The 12,165-nt window shown below is 22.8% G+C and overlaps 4 protein-coding genes across 4 annotated transcripts; 2 read left to right on the top strand and 2 right to left on the bottom strand.

The window, feature by feature from the left end:
• Positions 1–487: 487 nt before the first annotated feature.
• Positions 488–4,018, top strand: PVVCY_1404170 (conserved Plasmodium protein, unknown function; the record flags this gene model as incomplete). Its single annotated transcript, XM_008624614.1, has 1 exon — positions 488–4,018. One exon carries the CDS (start codon positions 488–490, stop codon positions 4,016–4,018), a length of 3,531 nt encoding a protein of 1,176 aa, XP_008622836.1.
• Positions 4,019–5,124: 1,106 nt separating this feature from the next.
• On the top strand, positions 5,125–6,222 carry PVVCY_1404160 (cytochrome c heme lyase, putative; the record flags this gene model as incomplete). The annotated part of the gene is made up of 5 exons (XM_008624615.1): positions 5,125–5,230; positions 5,344–5,623; positions 5,726–5,812; positions 5,898–6,006; positions 6,106–6,222. 5 exons carry the CDS (start codon positions 5,125–5,127, stop codon positions 6,220–6,222), a joined length of 699 nt encoding a protein of 232 aa, XP_008622837.1.
• An 862-nt stretch (positions 6,223–7,084) lies between these two features.
• Positions 7,085–8,067, bottom strand: PVVCY_1404150 (histone chaperone ASF1, putative; the record flags this gene model as incomplete). The annotated part of the gene is made up of 2 exons (XM_008624616.1): positions 7,085–7,633; positions 7,810–8,067. 2 exons carry the CDS (start codon positions 8,065–8,067, stop codon positions 7,085–7,087), a joined length of 807 nt encoding a protein of 268 aa, XP_008622838.1.
• A 1,608-nt stretch (positions 8,068–9,675) lies between these two features.
• PVVCY_1404140 (conserved Plasmodium protein, unknown function) lies at positions 9,676–11,439 on the bottom strand (the record flags this gene model as incomplete). The annotated part of the gene is made up of 2 exons (XM_008624617.1): positions 9,676–10,375; positions 10,505–11,439. 2 exons carry the CDS (start codon positions 11,437–11,439, stop codon positions 9,676–9,678), a joined length of 1,635 nt encoding a protein of 544 aa, XP_008622839.1.
• Between the last annotated feature and the right edge of the window lie 726 nt (positions 11,440–12,165).

Raw genomic sequence — 12,165 nt, 5'->3', positions numbered from 1 at the left:
TTTGTTTTTACTTTCATAAGTATATAAACCCTGAATTATGCCAAATAAACCGTGTTTATCATTATGATAATACAAACGTAATTTTGTAATTATACTATGTATATATATATGCATCCTTATTTATTTTTATTCAACTTTTAAAGGAATACGTTCTATTGTAAACGCTTGTAAGTATGTTCTATTTTTTCATAAAGTACTAATCCCATTTAACAAATACACATATGATTATATTAATATGGAAGGCTATAATATAAATGTGTTTTTTTTCCATACTTTAAAAAAAAACTAATGTGTGAGTTAGCCATTTTTAAGTAAAAAAAAAAAAAAAGTGATAGTAGCTAGCTGAGAATAAACAGATAGTATTAAATTGTTGCACACAAATAATATATTATTCTACATAAAATATAAATTGTATAGTATATATTATTTATTTTACAAAAGTGTATACAGATATGTATGCGCATGATTAGACAATAAGAAGAAGATTATGAAAAACAAAGCAATCTTAAAGAAAGAGAAAAAACCCAAAAGACAAAGCCGAAATAAAAAAGGAAAAATAAGTGTAAAATTAAAAAGTGGGGATAATAGTTCAAGTGACGAAAGTGATATTTATTTTTATAATGATCTTCAAAGATGGAAAAATAATATAAAAGTTCCAATATGGTTAAAAAAACCAAAGGATAGAGAATCATTAAGTGAATATTATAAAAATATAATAAGAAAATTATTAAGAGTAAAAAATAAAATAAGAGCATATAAAATACAGGAAGCATATTTAATAGATTGCTTACACAAATGTATGAAATATTTAAAACTAAATTCATTGTCTATGAATTTTTTGGATTATGAAATATATAAAAATTTAATTTACAATGATATTGCTGAAAATTTATACGATAACTTAAATTATTTTTATGAGCATAATAATATTGAACATGCAAAAAATGGATATGAAAAATTGTGTAAAGAAAATTTAAATGATTGTAAAAAAACATTAAACCTAGATATTAAGAAAGATCTATATACTGATATAAATAATACCACTTCAAGTGATCAAATTATTTTCCAAAATAATGATAATCCAAATAATTATGAAGCGGATAAAAATGGAACTATTAATATGAATCGTGATTATAGCAATTATAAAATAGATAGAAATACTAAAGGCGTTAAAAATATTTGTAATAAAAAAACAGATACGTTTACTATGCCTGCAAATGATTTATTACAAAATGAAGGATGTGAAGATAAAGCAAGTGGAGAGCAACACACCAAAACCGATCCAAATGAGGCACTTAATTTGATAGATTTGATAAATGCTCTAAATAATGAACTATTAAAGAAGGATAAAGAAAAAAAAAATAATGACAAACACGATCTAATGAAAAAGGCATTCAAAAAGGTAATAATTCCAGGCTCTTTTTTTGAAAATAATAATTTTTGTCCAATATTTATGAATTTGTTAAAACTGGATATATACAATGCCTGTTCAAAAAATGGTATAAACATGTCTCAAAAGTTGGCAAGCCTTTTTAAAGCTATTACCAATTTTTATGAACCCTCATCAGAATTAGGTATAGAAACAGAAAAACAAATACAAAAAGAAACACCTCATAATGATGTGAATAAAAATGCAGAGAAAATAGAGACGGTGGCCCCTGAAATTGAAACTAGCAAAAAAAGCGAAGCCCATACTACTAATTCATATAGTAAGGACTTAAACTTTTTTAAAAATCAAAATTCATTATATAAACTATCACAGTATTGTATTGAAAAGGAAGTAGTAGTAGATGAAATGATCAATACATTTGATACGATTTATATATATAATGAGAAAGACGATATTAATAAATCAGGACAAAAAGAGAATAGCAATAGTAGTAGTGATACCAAGCATATATTAAATAAGAAGGTTGTGCCAAATAAAAATCTCGAGCTTACTTTAAATGTTTCAAAAAAAAAAATAGATACAGTACACTATATTGAAAGCAGGAATTCACTTTTATCAAATGAAGAATGTACCAAACTAAAAAATAATACAGAACATGTTAATAATGATGATATGGATAAGGAAAAATGGGACGAAAAAAATAAACAACAAATAAAATACCAAGTGAAAGAGAAAAATATTTACAATACATTACAAGAACAAAATATAAGTGATAAAGAAGTATATGAAATATCAAGTTCTTTTGGTGAAACGGAAGAAGTAACAATAAAGGAAAATAAAATGTGTAACATGATTAATGAGGATGATAAATATGGACAAAATGATAATATTAATGAATATAAAGATACACAAGATGTTTTAAGGTGTGAAAAAAATATATGTATATACAATGAAAAAATGCAGGATAACGAATATGATCAAGTACATATAAACAAAAGAAAATTAGAGCAAACATATTTATTTAAAGACCAATATAATGACAATAATAATGGACATATACAAGCAATGGAAGAAGAACAATGTTATAAAAAAAAAAACAAAATCGAAAATAATAACTTGATAAAATTTGATGTACTAAAGAATGATTTTTTTAAAAACTTTGAAGAATATAATAATATTGTAACTCCAAGTATACATTATGAAAAAATAAATGAAAAAAAAGATAATATGATTCCATATAATATTGATACACCTTCTATTCTTAGTTTTAATAAAAATAAAGAAAATGATAAAATGTATTTAAAAAAAACAGATCATTTGTCAAACCATGAAAATGTATGTAATATAAGTTTTCATGATGTTGAATCAAAAAGTTTCTTATCTTGTAACGAAGAAAATATGAGTGAAACGATTCCTAACAAAACAAATAGTATAGAAATGGATGGAAAAAATGAAAATAATAAAAGTAGTAATACACCAAGCCCTAATAGTCACAGTAACAATAATAAAGTTGGGTGTGATTCCATAAAGGGAAAGGATGAAAATTTTAGAAAAATAAAAGAACCCGATTCAGTTTTGAGCAGTATATCTTACAAAGAGAATACCGAAATAAATGAAAATAATTTTTATGATAAAGAGAATTCAGATATTATAATTTTAGATGACTATGATGAAGCAAGGATAGGCAATACAAACATAGAACATAATAATGACAAAAATAAAAAAAACAATCTAAGAAATAAGGAGAATGATAAAATTAGTCAAAAGCATGTTACACTGAATAATATTAAAAATTATAACATTCATCAGGAAAGTAAAATAAATGAATGTGACTTGAATGCATGGTTTGACAATACTACACATGAATGTCATACTTATTATAATGAAGAAGAAAAGAAACGAAAAAATCGACGGAATTCAAAACAAACAAATTTATTAAATATGTCAAATATACCAAATAAAGAAAATGAAAATGAAGTATCAATTTTAAACATAAATTTAGATAAAGCCCATGATAGTGTACTTGAAGGTCTAATGAATTTTTTCGGTCTTAAAAGTAAGAGATTACCGAGAAAAATTTTAATTAGTGAATTAAAAAAAATACAAACATATCTATGTGATGAATATAATAAATATTCAAAGGAAAACAATTTAGCACCGACTGACCCCATATGCACAGGTAGAAATTACGACCACACTTGTAATGGTCTGAACGGATTTTCTAAAGGTGACGATACAATTTTTTCTACAAATTTTGAGAGAGAACTAGATAAACATACGTACACAATTATAGAGGATGATAATGTAAAAATTGAAAGTTATATAAAACTAGACGAACTAATAAATAGTGATAAAAATAAACTTCAAGAAGAGTACATAAATAACATGAAAAATAAAATAAAATTAATGGAAATGGAGGAAATGCATGAAAGAATTGATGAAGCTATAAATGTAAATGAAAGTATAAATAATATTATACAAGAACAAAAAAAAATTAAATATTCAGTACTAAAGAAATATCTAGTTGACTGTAAATTGAATGCTACTAAAGATACTATTGTTTCCTACTGTAAAAACAGGAACATAGAGATTATCTTTAAAAGAGCCAGTGGCATAAATCCAACGTAATGACAAAAAGAAAAACAACCAAACCATCTCTTAATAATATAAATGATAACTACATATGTGTTTAAATTTAGATCCATTTTGATACGTCTAAGAATGGAATATATCCTAAATTGTATTAAAACCTATATGCATTCTTAGAATAAATGCATATGACATTTTTTATGTTTTTTATTTATTATTAAAAAAGGTTTATACATTGGTGTTGCCACATATCAGCAATTCCGATTGTTCCTTCAATGAGACATACGTTTGTACAATTTCATAAATTTTTTAACCGCATATCAATATACAATGTTGATAGTATATTTTTATTCTATATTATTTTATATTATTTTTTTTCCGTTAAAGTTGCTTTTTTTGAAAACACATTTTTTTTTGCATTCATTTTATTGCTTTGTTTATAATCCCTAACTTATAAAATTCACCATTTTAAATATGGTTTATTGTTTTATCATTATTTCATTAGCTTATACAAATGTATTAGGTATGTAAATATGGTACAACCTTTTTAAAGATATTTTACGATTTTTTATGAATTTTTTAGAAAAAATAAAAATATACATTTATGGCATATATACAAAAAATATGTTTATATATACTCAACTAATATTTATAAAAATATATTTATTTTGTAAGCAATATTTTTTTTTTTTTTTTTTTTTTTTTAGCTATTTGAGAAAAAAAAAAATAAAAAATTAAAACTATGGATAATATAAACACAAAAGAGAATGAAAATAATATGTAGAAAATAATTAAATGAGTTTTAAAAAAAAATAAAGTAAAAAACTATGATACTTTCTTCATTATAAAATATGGGCTTATATATTTTTATGGTGATATATAACCATTATAAAATTGGCTAAAATATTATTCCATCCATTATATGAATTTCTAAATTTACAAATGATTGCACACACATATTTTGTGTGAAAGGGGTTTCTTATATAATAGGAAAGAAATATGTTATAGTCTATTTGTCTGAATAATGCATTAAAATAAACGATAAAAATAAGCGGTATAAAATAAGCGGTATAAAACAAACGATAAAAATAAACGGCATAAAACAAACAAGCAAAATAAACGGTATAATATAGTTGTATATAAAAATGATGAAAAATGTAGAAGAAAAAAATGAAACAGGATTAGACAAAAATAAATCAGCATGCCCACTAACTTCACGAAATTCAGAATTTTTCTCAATAAAAGAAAATGGTAATAAATTGTTTGTACATAATATTTTATTCATTATACTCTTGTTTAGTTTCTATATGTTTACATATTTGCATTTATAAAATCTTGATAAATGATTTATTTTTGTTTTGCAGAAATTAACAAACGAAATATGATGCCAAATATACCTAATCATTCATTAAACATTGAAAAAGATGATAATATAAAATTAAATAAAAAAAGGGATATTTCATCAATCCCTAAAAATGATAATGAATATTGGTTATATCCATCTCCTCAACAATTTTATAATTCATTAATAAGAAAAAATAAAGATATTGATAAAGTTGATGTTGATGCAGTTGTAAGTATACACAATGATGTTAATGAAGAGTCGTGGAAAAGTATATTAAAATATGAGCACATGCATAAAAAGTAAGAAAAATAAATTATTATTTTTTTTAAACACCATCTCTTGTATTATACTATATTATATCATATTAATGTGCATACACTTCTCATTCCTTACATGAACAGAAAATGTGATAAAGTGACTTTACAACGATTTTGTGGCAAGTTTGATGATCTATCGTTTAAGGCAAAGTTTAGAAGCACTTTTTCAAGGTTCAAAAAAATGAAAAAAACTCTAAAAATTGATCGAAATAATAAACAATATATATTCATATATTTATACTTTTTTTCATGACAGATTAGGAAAACCATTTGATAGACATGATTGGTATATAGACAGGTGTGGGGAAGAAGTAAAATATATTTTGGATTACTATAATGATGAATCAATAAATGACGATAAGAATGTAAAATAATAAAGATAAAAATAATAAAGATAAAAATAATAAAAATAAAAATAATAAAAATAAAAATAATAAAAATATTATCAACAATTTTTTTGTCAGATATATATCGATGTAAGACCGGCTATGAGAAACTTGTCGACCATTTGGGACCGGATTCGATACCCTTTTTATGAGCTTTATTTTAAGCACATCAAAAAAGATAAACTCTTTAGATAGGCATTTTTGTAAAGCTACCACACAATATGTATATTTTTTTGATTAATGTTTTTTTTTATAATTATACATTTTTAATGTATACAACATTTATTTGAAAATCGCTTTAAAATAGTCATGTTTGTCTATTACTTTTGTCATATATTTTTTTTTTAATTTTACTAATTTTACTAACTTTTTTTTGTATTTAAAAATGTTGAAAGCTTTAAGGCATGAATATTTCACTATTTTAATTTAAAAATGGATATAAATAGTTTGATAGTATTTAGAAAATGTACAAATAAGAGTGGTAAGAAATTAGGCAAAATTACATTAAAACAATTTTGTTTTCAATCTTTAAAAATGATAAGTCTTTGCAATTTTGTCTTTTAAAAAATGATGAGTCTTTGTAATTTTCTTTTTAAAAAATTAAGTCTTTGCAATTTTGCATTTAATTGTTGCTATCTAAAAATACATAAAAAATAAGAAATAAAAAAATAATGTGCATAGTCATATAGTATATATATCTACATATCCATGTGCATATTTAAGTGACTTTGGATGGTGTTGGTAAAAGCACACTCTGATATGCAGATATAATCGTTTTTAAAAAAATCCTAACAAACATGTTTGCATATATAGAATAGGTATACTATAAAACTACAAGAACAGACATAAAAGTAGCTCAACAAATGCATAAGACATATTTATACATGTTTAAAACGAATAGGAAAAAAAAAATTAAATACACTTTAAAAGTGTGTGTAAACTTTTTGAAAAAAATGCATGTATAAAAGCATAAAAATTCATAAGTAATTTGACACAGACATATTCATAATTACATTTTACGCCATAAAATGAAAAGTTTAAAAAAAACAAAAAAAAATTATTGCATATTTTTATTATCAATAGTTATACTACTAATACCTTTTATATTTTCATTTATTATTTCACACCTATCCATATCAACTGGCATTTCATTATTTTTAATATAATTAAGTGTATTCATGCCATTTTGCATGTTATTACTAATGGTTGTATTAAAATTACCGTTATTTGGATTATAATCATTAAGTCCATTTGGAACTAAAATATTGTCTTGTGTTGATTGATTTGTAATATTTGAATTACTTTGATTTTCTTCTTTCATTTTTGAAAAATTTAATAATTCTATTTTTTCATTTTCTTTATCAAACTCTTTAAATTCATCTCTTTCTTCAGAATCCCATAAAATACTAAATTTAACTATTCTTGGGTTGTCAACAAATATATGTCTACATATTTTATCATATTGTGGGACAGCTGGTGGGTTTTCTCTCAATTCAATATCTTTATAAAAGGAATTCATATAATAAGCTATTCTTATAAATTCTTTTTCCTTATAATTTGCTGATATCAAAATGGCTTGAAGTCCTAAAACGCTATCTGCGTCCATCTGAAAAGGTTGAAAAATAGGTTGAAAAAAAAATAAAAAATTTTATATCAATACAAAATATATGCACACATAACAATGTTAGGCACTTTCTCATATTTCTACATTTTCAAATGGTCAAAAAAAACAGACAAAATGGGCCTTGACTTTTTTTAGAATAATTATTTGCAATCTCTTACATTTTTATAATCAGGTGGGTTGACAGCATAGTCAAACATCATTACTCCTCTTTCGATTGGGCCTAAATAAATATTGTCTAATTCAATGTCTTGGTTACTTTCTCCTTCATTATTAACAGCTGAAATATAAAATATTTTCCATTCGAGATCTGCTTCCAATTTATTTAGTGCCTCAAATTCAATAGTAAAAACAAAGGGGTCTAAAATATCACATATTGGATTATTTACTATTACTTTTGTTACGTTTACTTCAGACATTTTTTATACTTATTATTATGACTTTTTAAGTGAAAAAATTTATAATATCACAATTTCAAGAAAGGCTTAAACATATACACATATATGCAGCTGTATATTCCTTTAATAAATAAAAATTATGCAACCTTCAAAAAAAAAAAAAATATATTTGTTTATATAAAAATAAATTATATTTTTGTTTCTTTTTTTCTTATGTATCACAAGCATATATAATATTATATAAAAAATGAAAAGCAAGAAAAAAGTAAAAGGGGAGTGTGCAAGAACTATTGAAAAGGAAATTGGACATAGCTTAATCAATTCACATGAAATATATTTGCATAATGATGTATGCTAAGCAAAATAGTAGGGAATACAATGTTTCACTATTTAATCATAAATATTTTTATGTGTATATTCTTATTTATAGCAAGCATACCTTTATATATTTAAAACATTTGCAACAATGAAAATATTAATTAAAAATATTCTTGAAAATGCATAAAAAAAAAAAAATTAATAAAAATAGGGTATCCAAAAATAGGGATATAAATGTCTTTAAAATGTATTATACCTTTTGTGTATCATAATAATATATAATTAAAATTCATAAATAAAGACTTTGAAAAAATATAATATATATTTTTACTTCTCTTAATATAAGTGTGATATAATCGTATTTTTATATTACACAAATGTCATTTTTTTATTTATTTTAATAATATTTTTTTTAATGTATTACTAATGATTATTATTTTTTATCCATTTTTTTTTTTTGCTTTGGATATTTATTTTCCCCGGTTTGATGTATTATTAAAAATATTTCCATAAGATGATATATGTAAAATAATACTTAAAAAAAAATACTTAAAAAAAAATACTTAAAAAATAATGCTTAATAAATAAAGCATTTGTGTAATTACGACCTTACACATAAGGAGAAATAAATAAAATATTTGGACCGTTTCAACGAATTCAAAATGTATATAAATAATGTGTAAAAGGGAATTTATATTTCCTTTTATTTGTTTTTATTATTTTTATTATTTTTTATATAATTACCGATACTAATTATTTTCAATACTTTCATATGAGGCGCATTTTCAAGTAATGCAAAATAGTCCACGCACACTGCTATATATTATTCTTATAGTATTATTGCTATTTTATTATTTTGTCATTTTATCATTTTATTTGGTTGCAAATATATTTACACAGTTTAAAAACTATTTATTTATGGATTTAGTAAAATTGCGAAAATATATTCTCAAACCCAAAACATAATAGTCCATATATATGTGTGTTATATGGGTATATACATTTTTTTAGCTATTTTTATGGAAATATAATTTTTTAGGGACATAAAAAAGCAAATATCCACATGTGTGTAATATTAAAAATATATAAATAATGAAATAAAGCAATAGTACCAATGAATTAAAATTAACAATGTGGATCAAATAAATTTTAAAAAAATATATATGCAAAAAATTATTCACACCAAATAAAAAAGGTATGGTAAACTAAATAGCCAAAATATATAAAAAAAAAAAAAAAAATAAATTAGCTAGCTAGCTACACATTTTGATTTATTCCAAACTAAAAATATGTATGTCGAAATGTTGGTAACTAATTGTAGCCACAAATGTCGTAAACATAAAAAGAATTAGAGCTTGTAGCAAAACAAAAATTGTTGCCGTTGTTAAAAAAATTAGCAGCATATATGTTATATTTGGATCGTGTAGTAAGCCAAGGTATATTACAATATACATAATTTGTATCTAAATTTACCATTCTAATTCCATTTTTTAAAAGATGTGTATAATATAATAGACAATTATGAGATGGACTGAAAACTACATCTCGAATACTATGGGTTAAATTTTTAAAAGATTTGATTGGTTTATTTAAATTATTAATATCAAATAAATTAAGGAACCCATTGAAAGAGCATGTAACTAGGTAATCCTTATATACTTCAAATGCAGATGGAAATACTGAATAATTATCCATCATTTTATTAATTAATTTATTTGTATTTAAACACCAATTATATATATATCCTTTACTATCTATAGCAAATAAACTATTTGTTTTTTTATAAAAATTCATACCTATAAAACGGTTATTTAATTCAAAACTTTTAACAATATCATAACTTCTTATATCATATATATTTATCTTATTTGATGAATAAAAAGACATGGAATATAAATCACTAAATTCATCTTTTGTTTCATCATCTAAGTTATTATTTTGAGAGTAAAATTTTATTTCCTTTGGAATTAGTACTGTGCTTGGATTATGGACTCTAGTTTTATATACCGTGCTAAAAAAAGAAATTGTTTACAAAATATATTAAAATAAACAGGTGAAAAATAAGAAACGTACTAGACATTCTCACACAAATAATGATGTATTGAACAAGTTTAAATATTTTTTTATTTTTATTTCTTACTCTTTGATCATGTCATATTTTCGAAGGAAAATATCATTGGATAGTATGTAGGAACTTTCATTGTATTCTTCAACATAATTAAGTAACTTATTAAATTTTAACTTTTTCGAAGCATTTAATTCTTCGTCTTTATATTCCATAACAAACAAACTATTTTTATAAACAGATAAAAATATATTTTTATTTGGCAAAGAAACAATTTGTTTAATTTTTTTTTCATCAATCTGATTAAATGTATATTGATGTAATCGATATTTTAAAAAAATACATTTTTCATTTTGTTTTTTATTTTTTTTAGTCTTATATATATTATTATCAGTCTCTTTATTATCATATATATATATATCTTCGGAAGGAAAAGCATTTATATCATAATCACCTTTAACAGAAATATTTTCTATATTTACTTTTTCATCAAGAACATCAATACATACTTCGTCATGTATATTATCGTTCTCTTGAATTACTTTAAGTCTATCTAATTTTTGTTCATATGATGAATCATCATCATATTCATCATCTTCTGAATCATTCCATACTTTTCCACTAATATCTTTTACCTTTTTATTTGTTTGATTATTATATGACTGTTCATGTTCTTCATTTAAATCGGCGTCGCTACCTAGGTAGTTGTCCAAGTTAAAATAATGGTATTCATCATTTTTTTTCGCTTTTGAATTATTATATTCATTATTATTTTGTTTTTCAAATTCATTTATTTGATCTTCATCTGAAGATACGCTACTTTCACTTTGATCACTGGAACTACTTTCATTATTTTGGTCATTATGATTTAGCTTGCTTTTTTTATTTTTTAAGTTAGTATAATTTTGGCTAGCTGAGTTTTTTTTTTTTTTTTTTTGTTCATTATCATCAGAGGTATAAAAGCCATCATCAATTAGGACAGTGGCCCCTTCGAAAATATTAGCACTCATACTATATTTCACCAAATTTTATACTTATGGGTAAATACAAAGTATGTATATGTATATAAACCGGTTTTATTTTCTTAAGTATATATCATTTGACGTGTTTATATGTATTGTATATGTATTGGATATTTCTACTTGGGTTTTCTATTTACTATTTTTACCTTGCCGTTAATGTTTATTTTTAACCATTCAAAATGAATTTATATTATTAACAAAATGGATAAATAACAAACCATACTCATATATACATAAATATATATATTAGCATTTAGTCCTTTATTTTGATATTGTTTGACATTTTTTTAAAACGATATTTATATAAAATTAATCACTTTATTTCAAATATTAATTTTCCTAAATTAATTTTTTTTGTGAATGGCATTCTTCAAATTTTGAAAAATAGGATGGCAATTTTTTTTTCGTACTATAAATTATAAAAACAAACGAACAAATATTCATAATAAGGAAAACAAAACAATATAGTTTTTTAGTTTTTTAAATATTATCACAGTATTGATTTAAAAATATAAACAGAACAACGCCGCCTATTTTTTCCATATATTCAGCTTATATATGCATACTACGTATTATTGGTATTACATTTTTTTTTAAGCTATACTTTGCATATTTCTCATTGTATAAAGCTAAAAAATAATAACTTTAATAAAATTTTTCATTGAAAATTAAACTTGCAAAATTTAAAATAACCCTATAAATAATATGCCTTTT

The sequence above is a fragment of the Plasmodium vinckei genome (genome assembly GCF_900681995.1).
Source record: "Plasmodium vinckei vinckei genome assembly, chromosome: PVVCY_14".
Lineage (NCBI taxonomy): Eukaryota > Apicomplexa > Aconoidasida > Haemosporida > Plasmodiidae > Plasmodium > Plasmodium vinckei.
This window is presented reverse-complemented; position numbering and strand designations above follow the sequence as displayed.